This window comes from Pygocentrus nattereri, chromosome 5, assembly GCF_015220715.1.
Source record: "Pygocentrus nattereri isolate fPygNat1 chromosome 5, fPygNat1.pri, whole genome shotgun sequence".
NCBI classification, from domain to species: Eukaryota; Metazoa; Chordata; class Actinopteri; order Characiformes; family Serrasalmidae; genus Pygocentrus; species Pygocentrus nattereri.
Window position 1 is genome coordinate 49822548 of NC_051215.1, and position 15872 is coordinate 49838419.

Here is a 15872-nt window from a genome sequence, read left to right on the forward strand (position 1 = left end):
AATGTCAGAGGTGAGTAGTAATGCAATACAATTGCTGTTACCACAGTCAAGATATGTTTCCTACAAAAGCTACGGAAACTATCATCAGTCTTAGAGTTCCTGGGATCCAAGAGGAGTTAAGCTCCTCCAAAAGAGATGATTGATTATTGAAAACAAGAATATGTGAAGTTTGGGGGTTTATACATACTGAAGATGAATCATTATCGTATTTATAATGGTGTATTTTTTATCTACCTGTTCTGCAACAACACACAGGTGCTGCTTGTAAAAAGTCAAATAAAGGTGCAATCAAAGGATAAAGATTATTATTATTATTATTATTAATATTATTTTTCTCTCACCAATTGTTTATAAGGGTCGTGGCCATTCCTCCTGTGTTGATAGCCATTGGTGTCTATTTTATCAGGATCCTTCATGATGGCATCCAAGTCTTCCACATTCCGGACTGCAACGGATATCATCTCCTATAAGACAAGGAAAAAACATCCAGTGTTTTTAGCAGTGTTCACATTAACTACTAGCTGTATTTAAAGCAATAGTTTGGCAACTAATGAAAGCATACACATAAATTACCATTGTGCAAAACGTTTGGATCACGATTGCCTCAAGAGTTTAGTTGTAAAGTAGACTTGTTTATGTGGTTTTGGACACTAGATGATGTACTGTTATCTATAAATACGGGCACAAGTACGGACAAAGTTTATGCTTCAAGACGGCTGTTATTGTTTTCGGCTATGTTGTGTGTCTGTGTATGTGTGTGTGTGTCTGTGTGGTGTGTGTATGTGTGTGTCTGTGGTGTGTGTGTGTGTGTGTGTGGTGTGTGTGAGAGGGAGAGATGTGTGTGTTGGGGTGGGGAGAGTCATTCAAATGAACTGTCACTCTGTTATTATGCAGCTCTTAGTGGAGAACCCTTGTTTGAGTCCGATTTGCACCCTCTGGACAAACAGTCATAACTCGGGAAATGTTTACTCTATTGCTTAACCGGATAGATGGTGTGAGATGAGACCCCTTGAGGATTATTTAGGTGTACTGTTGTGTGTATTGAGGAGAAAATGTCTGAGTTATGACGAGTTAAACAGAGAAAATCCTGAAATAAGCAGATTGTGATTTTGAGAAATTTACATGGGAGTGAATGGGGTGGTTTTCTGTGCCTGGTGCCAAACAAACGCTCATAACTAAGTCACAGCGCCAAGACCTTTGAAACACAGTTTGAACGGAGTCTGTACGTTAAGCGGCTCGGGCTGTATTAATCGCAGAAAAGTGTGGAAGAATAAGAAGAAGTATAAGAGATAACAATAGAGATAACAATAGAGATAACAATAGAGATAACAATAGAGATAACAATAGAGCGCTTCTTCAAGCTCTCTAGTAATAGCATAATATACTTAATTGAATCTATGCAGGGTTTGGAGTGAAGAGCAGATTCTCTGATTCTCTAACAGTGTACCTGTGCGTTTTGCTGTAAGAGGCTGATGTTCTTCACCAGCTGTCTAATGGCTTTTTCCAGGTTGCGGAACTGCTTCTCTTCTTTATCAAACACCGCATCACGCATCTGTGAGAGGGAGACAAAATGAACTGACAAAGTGCACTAGCAAAACAACAGTACCACATTTTAAAAATGCTATGAAATATTATGATTGTAAATTATGTAAGAAACAACAAAGTTAAAGCAGGAAAATTAATGAAGACAGTGGAACACTAGGTTGCAATTAACTACAAGTTACTATGCATTTTATGCAGTTACTATACACTGGCTGCTGTTTACAGGTCCTCTTTGATTAGTCGAAATCTGTCTTTTTCATGTTGATTAGTTCACTTTATCAGAAACCCGTGCTTGTATGTCTACTCCATGGTCAATGTATTAGAAACCCCTACTATATAGGTCCACTCAGTAGGCACACGGTTTCATCACCCACCTCTACCCTGTTCGTTGTTAGTATTTGGGTGGCACATCATTCTCAGTACAGCAATAACACCGACATGGGAGCATGTGTGGTACGAGTGTATTAGACACAGCGGTATTGCAGGGGTTTTTACATATGTCAGTATCACTGCCAGGCTAGGAGTTGTCCACCACCCAAAAATACCCAGCTAAGGGTGTCTGTGGTCAAGACTGATGAAAGGCCAGAGGATGGCTAACACAAACTGTGGGTCAAAAGGTGGGATACAGTCTCTAACTATACACAAGCCAGGTGGAGCTAAAAGGAAGGGGTTTCTAATAAAATGGCCAAGGAGTGTAAATACTCAAACAAATGCTGGGAATGAAAATAAGACTGCAGGGTGTGTAGTACCTGCGGCTCCACTCCAGTGAGGATTTTGAAGTAGCCGGTGATACGGTCGGATTTTTTCCTGAGAGAGTGAATGCTGAACTTGTTCAACTTGCCCTTCAGGGTTCCTTCATCATCACTCCTCTTGTACTTCAACACTGTAAACATAAACAAAGCACAATGTTCTTCATATTATCTGATTATAAACTGGAAGTTCAGTCAAAAATCTAATTTACACAGCTTTCTCTCACATTTATGTGCTACAATTAAACAGATAGGAGTCACTGTTTCAGTTAAATAAGACCAACTTTGTTACAGGTACTGGCAGTTGCCTTACAGCAAGAAGGGCCTGAGTTCGATTTCCTGGCTGGGCGACCAGAGTCCTCCCCGTGTCTGTATCGGTTCCCTCCCACAGTCCAAAGACATACAGTTGGCCAACTGGACATGCTAAATTGTCTCTAGGTGTGTGTGAATGTGTCTGTCTGTCTGTCTGCCCTGTGATGGACTAGCAACCCGTCCAGGGTTTATCCTGCCTTCTGCCCAATGACAGCTGGGATAGACTTCAGCTCCGCCCATGACTCAGAAGGATAAGCGGCTTAGAAAAATTTATTTTTATTTAGTAAATTTAACGTATTGGGAAAAAATAAAATTTGGCCTGAATAATAGTTGTTATGCATATTTTATGCTTTTCCCCAATGTATTAAAAACATGTAACTCAAATTTATAGGCGTCAAATGTTTAGTATGAATCTGTAAAACCTGAAGACATATTTGATGTTTGAAGTAGATGATTCTAAAAATATGATTGAGAAATTTTTATAACATTATATGAAAAGTACTGACCAAATCTCAAGGTGAATCATTTATTAAGAAATTATTGTAAATAAATAATAACATATTAATGATCATTTAATCATTTATCTTTTTAAAAATGTGTTTTTGTTGTCCCCAAAAGGCTTAAGATACACACACACACACACACACACACACACACATATATATATATATATAATAAATCAGCATTATAGGTTGTGTTATAGATGATGATCTCACCAATGTCCTTCCGCCGCTTGAACTCATTGATATTAATGTTGATGATCTTTGCTGCAGTCAGAGCCTCCTGCAGAGGTTGGTGGTCAGGGTGGTCAGTAGGTGTGGCCTGCCACAATTCAGCCAGTAGGAGTGGATATTTCATCACACGCTGGACAGGCTTAATGATTAATGACCCCATGTCCAGCAGATTGGGCTTCCCTCTGCCAAACACACACACAGGCCCTAAATATCCACATAATTCCTGATCACACACAAACTCTTAAACTGTTTCATACGCCAGATAAAGTCTACTTACTGCTGGTCATAAATCTGCCTGTAAGAAGAAAGATGACAAATGATTATTTTAGAAGTATTTTAGTATATCACCTTTACAATAACAAACTTTCTGCTAAATCTGACCCGACCCCCTATAAATGATTACACTCAGGCTTTACAGAGCAACTTGCATCTGCACACGGACACCATATTTCATTCTGTAATTGAATTCACTGGACTTAGAAATGCTGCTTCTTTCAGTTTTAACAAAAAACATATTAGACTGTACAGCTTTGATGATATGGTAATGACTGGATGGCCTACCTGCCCGTCCACCTCACAACCTGCCCACATGCGTGCACTTTGCACGTGTAACTCATTTGCAAATGTGCTGAGCCTGTCATACGGCTCTACACACACACATACACACAGAGTCAAACCGGAGTGAACAGCGGCGTGGCTTTCCATTGGCGGAGAAACCTGAGGGAGTTTGAAGGGAAGGCCTGGAATGTGATGGCAAGGTTGCTGTTTTTCTGTTGGACAGGTAATTATCTGGTTTGTTTTGTTTATGGGGGAATTTGCTATTTTCCTGAATTATGCAGCCAACATAGCTAACTCTGGTTTAAGATGACGATGTTACTCAGCTGCTTTGTATGTGTAGTTATGAGAAACTTTCTTCAACTTCCACACCTATGAAGCTTGTGTTTTAGGGGGGAGTGGCTTTGTAGGGGGTGCTGAAAGTAGGGCTCTGATTTTTTTGCTTGGATTTTTGCCAAAAAATAAGTTTACACTTTCTGGTTTCTACAAAATCACCTACTCTGGCTATAACAAATCAACATTGTGCAAATAAAAAAACAACAAAAAAAAGTTTTTAAAACCAATTTATCACTTCGGGTCGGAGCCATGCAGCAGACAGGAATGTACCTATATCGGAATTGTGATCTGGTGCTGATATATTTTTCATGTACATATCTACCAATAGTGGTATAAATATTTAGAAAACACTTGTTGCATGCCAAGATATTTTTAAGCATTTGTCTGCTGATGCTGATATGTTATCATAATGTAATAGATGGGCTTACTTTAGTGCAGATATGCAGGTTTTGAAATGCTGCTGTATTTCCTCCTGTTTCTCATACGTCTTTAGTAACGCGCTAGCTTCGTCATGGTGATAACAGTAGATCTTATAGACCTCCTCCACAGCTGCCTTGACCTGAATGAAAACCTCCCCTATGGATGGAAAAGAAGGGCATAGTTTGAGCTTCTGAAGACAACTGTATGAAGTTTGGCTATGTTTTATGTTCACATCCTGTGCTGGGTGTTCCTGTAGGAAAGAAAAATGAGAAAAGAAATCCCGTTAATCTCGCCGTAGTTCCCCCTAGACAAAAATGAGATCGGGTGGAAGAAGAATGTGCTAAATTTTTCTCCTGAGCAAAAGACCCCCAGTAATCTCACTTTCTGAGTCCCACAAACGGGGAAATTTAACCCATCCATGAAGTGAAACACCACATACACACTAGTGAATACACAGACACTAGGGGGCAGTGAGCACACTTGCCCGGAGTGGTGGGCAGCCCTATGGGGGTTAGGTGTCTTGCTCAAGGACACCTCAGTCATGGACTGTCGGCTCTGGGGATCGAACCAGCGACCTTCCGGTCACAGGGCCAGTTCCCTGACCTCCAGCCCACAACCGCCCCATATAAATAAAGTCACACATTGCTCTCGGATTTGCCGGGATATGAACGCTCTTGTTTATCTTCTCCTGTGTCTCTCTTATAAGCAAAAGCCTCTGGGTTTTTTAGTCTCGCATTTTTGTTGCTAATAGATTTATGGAAAATCTTTGAGGATAAACCATTTATAAACTCCTCCTTTCACACCCACTACCTCCCCTTGTTCTTTCTCCCATCTGCACTCAATCTCGAATGAACACGGGCCTCTAGGAACCCGCAGAAGCTGTATGTATAGAACTGGTTGCAGTGTATTCATAGGAACGGGTGTAGTATAACTATGGAAGCAGGTGTACCATAGAAATGTGAATGTTTTTATTTACCTTTATTTAACCAGGAAAAAATCTGACTGAGATTCAATATTTCTTCTACAGGAGGGTCCTGGCCAAGACAGGCAGCGAAACCTACCAAAACTGTTAAAAACCATGGAAGCAGGTGTAGCATAACAAAGTAAACGTGTAACCGTGGAAAACGTGCGTAGCGTAACTTTGGGAATGTGGATAAAACTGACATTTGACCTTCTGCTAAATTACATTACTATAATCTGGGTTATGGCAGCTGGGCAGTGAGTAGACAAGCACTGTTTACAGATTTCACACAATCTGAAGATCACAAAACTCATCAACCTGTGGGACAAAACTGAAAGAGTGCAGACTCGCTGTTGAGAGAGCGAGGCTGACGAGTGTAGAAGATGAGGGTCCAGTAAACCCCCAACACACCAAACGCTGACACACTCAAGTTCAGCCAGGTGGGCTTTACAGTGTCGTCCCTATTTTACTGTTCATCTGGTTTTGTGGTTCATTCTTCAACATTAGAGAACCAACAGTGTATTTGTGTTTGTTGGGAAATGAGAATGGCTGAATCAGACTTTCTTTAAGATTGTGTGTGTGTGTGTGTGTGTGTGTGTGTGTGTGTGTGTGTGTGTGTGTGTGTGAGTGTGTGTGTGTGTGCGCGTGCGTGTGTGTGTGTGTGTGCGTGTGCGTGTGCGTGTGTGTGTGCGTGTGCGCGTGCGTGTGCGTGTGCGTGTGCGTGTGCGCGTGTGCGTGTGCGTGTGTGTGCGTGTGCGTGTGTGCGTGTGTGTGCGTGTGCGCGCGCGTGTGTGTGTGTGTGTGTGTGTGTGTGTGTGTGTGCTACCTATCAGCTGTGTTTCTGGATCAGGTTCTGATGTGGCCTCCTGCAGTCTGTGCAGCAACTCTCCAGACACAGCACACACACTTTCCATATTGGTAAACAGACGCTCCACATCCACCACCTATACACACACACACACACACACACATACACACACCTATTTCCTTCATGCTGTTATAGGACTGAGCTCACTTCTATGCTATAATAATTTTATGCTTATTATTATTATTATTATTAATATTTTATATAGCTCTTTTTCTGGTTTGCATGTTGTACCTGTGTGTTGCGGAGCGGCTGCAGCACCTCTCTGATACACAGCTCCAGATCAGTCAGGTAATCCCCCTCTGTCCTCACCAGCTCATCTATGACTTTTGACCTCTTCACCATCTTGCGCTGGCGGATCTCCTCGGGGTCCAGCGAAGGGGAGGTGGGCGACAACAAGTCATGTGGAGCCATTTTCTCTGAGGACCCAACAGGACTTATTAGAGACAGACAGACAGGCAGACAGACAGACAGACAGATGGACAGACAGACAGATAGATAGACCATTTTGACATACTATTCAGTATAGAAACATTTACTTTGGATGCAGCAGTAAACAGATCCACTACCTTTAACTACCGCTTTAAAGGACGGAGTGACACTGACTGCCAGGTGACGCTCCTCTTATTGGAATATCTTGTTTTGGCTCTGAGGCACTAATCTGTCTGCAGCCACTGTGCTTTGCAGGAAGAAGGAACTACTGCACTTCCCCATCGTGCAGACATAAGCGTGCACACACACACACACACACACACACACACACATACACACACACACACACACACAGTCATGTGTGATGTAATGTTCCACCTACTGGGAGTTTTCCCACACCTGTTCTAATTTGGGGGAGCTCCTAACCAAAGTATTATCACTGTTGGAATAAAACTTATGTCTAAGAATGAGTCAGTTTAAAAAATTAATGTAACAAGGTTTTACAGTGTCTTCCCTATTTTACTGTTCATCCGGTTTTGTGGTTCATTCTTCAACATTAGAGAACCAACAGTGTATAGATAACAGTAGGGCATACAGCAGGGTGCTCAATCCTGCTCCAGGAGATCTATCACCCTGCAGACTTCAGCTCACCCTAGTTTAACACACTGGGTCCAGGTAATGAAGATCTTCAGGGGCATCTAAACATTAGAGTCACTTGTGCTGGATCCAGGCTTTAGAGCCAGGTGTGTTGGATCCAGGCTCTTCAGGGTTGTAGATCTCTAGGACCAGGATTAAGCACCTCTGCCATAAGCAAGTGTGTTTGAGATAACTTTAAAACTCAGTATGATTTGAGGCAGGTGCAGTTTGCACCTTGCTAAGTAGCATAATAATAAGCTTGCATTACATGCCCCACAGCTCCAGTGCAAAACTGAGGAAACAGAAAAAATACATTGGCTGGGCAGCTTCATTTGGCAAAGGAGGTAAAATGAGTTGATATATTGCTGAACTATTGCTTTAAAGCTGTACCGGTACACCTGCCTGCTGCTGCTGGGCCTCGTGTATGTGCATTTCCCATGAAAGGGGATACACACACGTCTCCCTGCTGTGGGCTCTGAATGGGGCCTAATGGGAACTAGCCTGAACCCACAGGATCGCATTACTGCAGCCGAAAAATGACACGAGGGGGTTGGTGAGAACTGCTAGGAATGACAAAGAGCAGAGGGAGTTAGTCGCTGGCTTAACTGTGCAGTGCTGACACTGAGAATATTTACAGTCAGATTACTGGCTGAGCACACTTGCATGTAAAGAATTGTTTTAGGGCAATCGGTGCTTCTGCAAATAGACACTATAGAGCACAAATAGTACACAAATACTGTAAATATAAGATAGAAACACAAAAGGTAATACAACATATACACTGAGTTAATTTATTAGCCCCATTTATTTTGCCTATCAATAGAAAGGGACCACCATCGGACCACCACTGACCTGATATGACTTGGGTAACGGACCTGTTGTACACTGCTGAACACTGTACTTTAAACTGCTGTTTACATAGTTCTGTTTCTGAAATCTGATTGGTTGAGCCATGTGCAAAGTGTTTGCCTTCAGTCTGCAGTACGTTTTGAAACAGCAGTTTACACGTTACAGTTGCTTGTAACGTCTTAGGAAATTTCTTTAGAATATTTACACAATAAATAGATCACACAATCTTTAAAAGATTTTTTAGTTCTTCATGTTTAAAAATCAGTGCACAGCTTGGGTAAACACACTCGTTAGATGGACTCTTCAGAGGAACTCATCAAACAGATTCTTTATAAACACTGAACTTCCTACCATGAGTAGACTGATAAATCTGTGTGATGAGTCAGTTGTTTATCTCAGTGTTACTGAGCTCCTTTGAAGGATGTACGGAACTGTCTCCTCAGTGTCACGATTGGCCCCTCCCAGTCCTGTCCATGTGTTCGTGATGTTTTGATCTTCCATGTGCATTTGTTTTGGTTTCCTAGTCTGGCCCCTTGTTTTGGCGACTCCTCCCCTGATTATTCTCACCTGTGTTTCCACCTGTGTCTTGTGAACCCTCGTTAGCCCTCTTGTATTTAAACCCTGTGTTTTCATTAGTCTAGTGCTGGTCTTTGTTTGCTTTGTTTGTTATCTGCTGTGTTGGATGCGCTGCTTGTTCTGCTCTGCTTGTTCTGTTGGATTCTGGTTTGTCTGTCATGTCTGGCCCCCGATCTATCCGTGTTGGCTCATTGACCCTGGACCGTTTCGACTATGACCCTGGATTTGCCCTTAATAAATCTCGCTTATCTCCGCATATGCGTCCACCTCCTCGCTCCACGTTACACTCAGCAAACATAAAGCTTAGTATTAGTGTGGACCCATATGTGCAACATTCATACAAACATACACCATTTTGTGAACCTAGCTACGCCCTTAAATCAAATTTACAAGCTCCAGCTACTGGACAGAGGGTTTGCTTTTAAAATTATGGTGAGTATAAGCTGTGTCTAACTGCGCTGTCTGTCTATATTCACAGCGCTTTTAACAAACGTGCATTTAGAAGGCTTGTGACAACAAAACAAAAACACAAAAGAGATTAAAATATAGCCATTAGGAGGGCCCTCTTGTGCTTTTACCAAGAAGTGTCCCACAGGCAGCAGTCCCGCTCGGGGTACAGTGGGAGGTGATATAAGCAAAGGATAAAAGTGAGAACCTTGGAACTTCTTTCATTACATTACATTACATTACATTTTGCAGACGCTTTTATCCAAAGCGACTTACAAATAATGAGGTACATAGAACAAACATAGTCAGGCCTTAAAGGAGGCCAAGGGGTAATAGCGGGGTAGAGAAGGGAAGGAGGGCAAGAAGGAGATGAGGTTGGTAGTGGTTAGATTGCAGGAGGCGATTAGAGCAAGTGCTCCCTGAAGAGCTCCGTCTTCAGGAGTTTCTTAAACACAGCGAGGGACGCCGCTGCGCTGACAGCGGAAGGTAGCTTGTTCCACCATTGGGGAATCAAGTATGAGAACAGTCTCATCAAATGTCTTTCAAATAATGAATGCTTTTTTCATTCTCTCATTCTCCTTTAACCAGTTTTAACACACAGCTTACCGCTTACACAGTAAGGGTTAGGGTCTGAAACACGACACAGGAGCTTTGATGTGTATTCTCCGCTTAACTTTAGCCATAATACAGAACAAACAGCGACTCAGCAAACACAGAACTTGCTCTGCAAGTACACTCAATGAAAAGTACACATCGTATTTTGGCCACATCATATTTTCAGATGACCTATGTTAAGTTTGTTGAATGTACATTATCCATGCAGTAACAGAGCAGGGGCAAATAAATTCAGTTCCCAAGGTGAAGTAACCCTTCATTTAATTTAGTTTTACTATTTTACTATGGCCCTGCGGTGGACTGGCAACCTTTCCAGGGTGTTTCCAGCCTTTAGAAGCTTAGAAGTGTGTGTGTGTGTGTGTGTGTGTGTGTGTGTGTGTGTGTGTGTGTGTGTGTGTGTGAATTTTGCTATATATTTGATGTAATTATCTAATTATGTAATTAGAGACACTGTACAAAATAAAATAAATCCTCATTGCTGCTATTCTGTTCTAAACATGTCAAATCGCCTAGTGGAGCCACAGCCTCTAAAGGTGGTATTTCCCAGTTTGAATTTTGAGGACCCCAATTTTGACGACGTATTTAGAAGGCAGAGTGATATTTTCAGGGGTAACATGGGCTTTAGGGTGGTTGATTCTCCAGCTTATGCCTTTGGACTGTGCATAGAGAAATCAGACAGCTTATGCTGGATATCTTATTGGTGATGTATAACTAACTGTCTTCAAATCATCCTTGCAGTGGTGAGCATGTATTACTCAAATAGAAATGCCTGAATGATCAGGAGAGGAAATCATGCTAAACAGTAAAGATAACATGTTAACGACTTTACCAGCTAGACACCTCAGATCATCTCCTTTTTCACTTGCATCTAATTGTGTTAAATAAGAATAGAAATAAGCTTTTTTACACAATATCCTTTGGTGGTTCTCCTAGTAATTCAGCTTCTAGTTCTCTCTAGTCATCTTTATACCCATTTCTGAAAATGTAAAACTTTTCTGAAGTGTATTCCAAGAGGATAGTGGGTCACTATTGGCCCAGTGACGGCATTGCTGATGGCCCACGATCTTTTTGCTCTGCTTTTTTCAGGTGGCCCATTGGTGTTTAAGCAGAGTACTGTACAAAATTCAGTGGTGGACAGTAACTGAGTATCTGAGTAACTGAGTAAATGTAATGAGTTTCTGTACTTTAGTATTTTTGGTGTATCTGTACTGAAGTTTCTCCGTTCTGGGCGTCTTTTTCCTTTCACTCCACTACATTTCAGAGTCTAATATCCGACTTTTTCCTCCTACATTTTGAGAAATCTGTGGTTCCTTTTGGTTTCTGTGTGTATAAAAACGTCACATGTCAAAACGAAAGAAGCGCAAAGCCAGAGCACCAATCAGGGCCCAGCGGTCACTTTGTTTAGAGCTGGTTTTGACCTGTTGGTCATACCGACCCAGTGCAGCACGCGGTTCAACGTCAGCGCAGCAGCGTAAAACTTTGGGAGAGTCTGTTCAACATAAATGATGAACTAACCTAACTTTGTGTAAATAGAGCTTAATATAGAAATATGTCCACATATGCAGTCGAGACTGATGCGGCTTTTTTCTGAATTTCTACAAACACCATTTCATTTTATAGTAAATGAGTTTGGGCTGGTTTATGTTTATGAACAGACGCCTACAGATCAACATAGTAAAGGAGCTCATCTGTGATCCTGAGTTTAAAGCCAGTTTTTATTCAACTTAAACTTGGAACTAAGTTGTAAATAAATCTGAAACTGAAACTTTGCTTGTGTGTAAAAAGTGATTTCAGAGCCACTCGGTTCTCCCTGATGGAAACTGTTTACCTTCAGTGTTTTGTGCTTCTGATCATTTTAATAGACGTCAGCGTCACTAATTAATGATGTTCTATTAAAAGACTGGTTTACCAAGAGAGACGCTGGAGGACTTTCACCTGAAATGAGTTCATGAAGCCAGTCTGGTTATAAAAATGATAACAGGACATCAGAGCCAGAATTACTCTTTTAGTACTTTTACTTTATACTTAAGTACATTTGAAGGGAAATACTTTAGTACTTTTACTCAAGTGGAGGTCTAAAGGGAGGAACTTCTACTTTTACTGGAGGAATATTTTACCTTGGGGGTCTCGACTTTAACTCAGGTACAGGGTTTGTGTACTTCGTCCAGCTCTGCCACTTTTCACAGCTCATTTTGCACCAGCAGCATGCAGTGAGCAGGGTGCCAACTTTATCAAGCCAGCATGAATTCCCTCTTTTCTGGGTAAATGGTGAAGCTTGCTTTCACCTTACATATTTTCCTCACCTGGGTATATGCTGCTCTTCACAGGTAACTGTCTTTCTATCTTTGAGAAAGTATGATGTCTTGTTCCATGACTGATTGAAGTAAACGCTACACCACTAATTCTAGCTAGAATTATAATTTATAAGCCTAAAGATCTGTGACTACCGATCAGGATTTCATGAGCACAGTATGTCTTCCCAATAGCTGTATGACATTTTTGCATAATGCATGCTGGCTATCATAGAGACACAACACTGCCTGAAGAAAAGATGCCGACGATTAAAAACGATATCTTTGAAAATGCTGATTCAAAGACACTTCTGTTTCTGAAGCTGTTCTGCAGTTCAGCTCAGGATTAAGAGGGTAAGATGTAGGAGTGAAAAGGAGTGTTCAGAACTAGATGCCAGTCTGGTGTCTAATGCTGTAATATTGATCATATCATGTTCCCTCAGGCCGGCGCTTCCCTCAGATGAGGATCAGGACATCCAGGCTATAGAGGAGCTTCTTCCCACAAGCCATCAGTTAAAATATCACACGAAACGATTCCAGCTTCAAACTGCACTTCTACCTAAACCCGTATACAGTATCAAGCTCAGCTCCATCCTCTGGACCTGCCGCTCAACCAGTGTTCGTTCTAGCATCTTACTCACCTGCCGTATTACCCCACCTATCTGACTGTTACCCCACTCACCTGCCGTATTACCCCACCTATCTGAATGTTACCCCACTCACCTGTCGTATTACCCCACCGATCTGACTGTTACCCCACTCACCTGCCGTATTACCCCACCTATCTGACTGTTACCCCACTCACCTGCCGTATTACCCCACCTATCTGACTGTTACCCCACTCACCTGCCATATTACCCCACCGATCTGACTGTTACCCCACTCACCTGCTGTATTACCCCACCGATCTGAATGTTACCCCACTCACCTGCCGTATTACCCCACCGATCTGACTGTTACCCCACTCACCTGCCGTATTACCCCACCTATCTGACTGTTACCCCACTCACCTGCCATATTACCCCACCGATCTGACTGTTACCCCACTCACCTGCTGTATTACCCCACCGATCTGAATGTTACCCCACTCACCTGCCGTATTACCCCACCGATCTGACTGTTATCCCACTCACCTGCCGTATTACCCCACCGATCTGAATGTTACCCCACTCACCTGCCGTATTACCCCACCTATCTGACTGTTACCCCACTTACCTGCCATATTACCCCACCTATCTGACTGTTACCCCATTCACCTGCCATATTACCCCACCGATCTGACTCACCTCATTGACCCCTTTCTCTGCCACTATACGCCCTTTACCTGCTGCTGCACTCAGCACTTTAACTTTAGACTCATACTTTACACAATGTAAGGTTTACAGGTATGACTGTGTGTGTGTGTGTGTGTGTGTGTGTGTGTGTGTGTGTGTGTGTCTGAGTGAGTGATGGTAGGAATGCAGGTTTTATTTTATTTTATTATATTTTTATATTTTATCTAATTCCCTGCATGTGAGTGTCCGTCTGATGTTGTGCTCTGTGAGCTCCTGTAACCAAAACCACTATGACCTGAATGACTGGTTTAATAGGAACTCTAATCAGGAAGTGACACTTCTTCATTCAGACAAATCATCATGTTCAACCTGTTAGACCATCGCCCGCTGATGGACAATTAACCACAGACAATTATTCTATTCATGATTCTCCCGCAAATATGTAGTTGGTCCAGCTTTGCAGAATGCTGGTAAACTACAACCCCATTTCCAAAAAAGTTGGTATGCTGTGCAAAATGTAAACAAAAACAAAATTCAATGATGTGCTAAATATTTAAACCCTATATTTAATTTAAAATAGTACGAAGACAACAAATTAAATGTTGAAACTGTACAATGTTGAAATTGTTTTTGATGCCAACAACACATTCCAAAAAATTTGAGATGGGGCATGGTATATATGAGATGGACATGGTATATATGAAATGGACATGGTATATATGAGATGGGCATGGTATATATGAGATGGGGCATGGTATATATGAGATGGGGCATGGTATATATGAAATGGACATGGTATATATGAAATGGACATGGTATATATGAGATGGGGCATGGTATATATGAGATGGACATGGTATATATGAAATGGACATGGTATATATGAGATGGGGCATGGTATATATGAGATGGGGCATGGTATATATGAGATGGGGCATGGTATATATGAAATGGACATGGTATATATGAGATGGGGCATGGTATATATGAGATGGACATGGTATATATGAGATGGGGCATGGTATATATGAAATGGGGCATGGTATATATGAGATGGGGCATGGTATATATGAGATGGGCATGGTATATATGAGATGGGGCATGGTATATATGAGATGGGCATGGTATATATGAGATGGGACATGGTATATATGAGATGGGCATGGTATATATGAGATGGGCATGGTATATATGAGATGGGGCATGGTATATATGAGATGGGCATGGTATATATGAGATGGGACATGGTATATATGAGATGGGACATGGTATATATGAGATGGGACATGGTATATATGAGATGGGCATGGTATATATGACATGGGCATGGTATATATGAGATGGGCATGGTAAACATTGTGTTTCATCTCCTCTTTTAACAACACTCTGTAAGCATCTGGGAACTTAGGAGACAGACTGCTGTAGCTGTAAGCCAGTTTATTGCCTGGACTTTTTAAATATGGAGCAATGCTGCTGTAATACTTGCCAGATGTGGTTTGACATCATCTTGCTGAAATAATCAAGGCCTGAAAAAGACGTCATCTGGATGGCAGCAGATGTTGCCAAAGCATGTTTATATCATTCAGCTTTAAGGGAGCCTTCACAGATGAGCACGTCACCCAGGCCATGAGCACTAAAGACCCCCTAAACCATCATGAATACTGGCTTTAGAACTGAGCACTGATAACAAGCTGAGTGGTCTTCAGCCCGGACGACACAGTGTCCACGATTTCCACAGAGAATTTCAGACACTTTTCCACTTCCCCTCAGTCCATTTTAAATGAGCTCAGGCCCAGAGAAGGTGGCAGCGTTTCTGGATCCTGTTTATGTTTGACGACGTCTTTGCATTTTTATTAGCATTTGTGGGTGCAGCGCTGAACTGTTTTCATAGACAGTGTTTGTCAGAAGTTTTTCTGAGCCCATCCACTGATTTCTGCTACAGAATCATGTCCATTTTTAATGCAGTGCCGTCTGAAAGCCCAAAGATCGCAGCCAGCAAATATTGTTTTTTGGCCCTGTCCCTTGCAGGCAGAGATTTCTCCAGATTCTCTGAATCTTTTAATGTTATTATGTGCCATATATGATGAAAAGCGAAAGTTCTTTGCTTTTTTATGTTGAGAAACTTGAGAAACTATTCTTGAATCATTGCACTATTTGATTGTTCAGTCTTTCACAGAGTGATGAGCCCCTCCTCATCTTTACTTCTGAAAGACTCCCCAGGTGTTTTTTTATTTTAAACATTACACAATTTTACCAGCCTTTTGTTGCCCCATCCCAA

The 15872-nt window shown here is 41.8% G+C and overlaps 1 protein-coding gene across 1 annotated transcript in view; it reads right to left on the reverse strand.

Annotated features, from left to right (window-relative positions):
* The window catches only part of arhgef38 (Rho guanine nucleotide exchange factor (GEF) 38), a 29178-nt gene that overhangs the window by 8411 nt on the left and 4895 nt on the right, over positions 1-15872 (reverse strand). Inside the window, exons 3-10 of the mRNA XM_017718606.2 lie at positions 6709-6893; positions 6436-6553; positions 4657-4804; positions 3615-3632; positions 3320-3519; positions 2292-2425; positions 1448-1552; positions 342-464 (exon numbers count right to left, since the gene is read on the reverse strand). Of these exons, the coding sequence (XP_017574095.1) occupies positions 342-464; positions 1448-1552; positions 2292-2425; positions 3320-3519; positions 3615-3632; positions 4657-4804; positions 6436-6553; positions 6709-6893 (1031 nt within the window). The remainder of the gene's footprint in view (positions 1-341; positions 465-1447; positions 1553-2291; positions 2426-3319; positions 3520-3614; positions 3633-4656; positions 4805-6435; positions 6554-6708; positions 6894-15872) is intronic.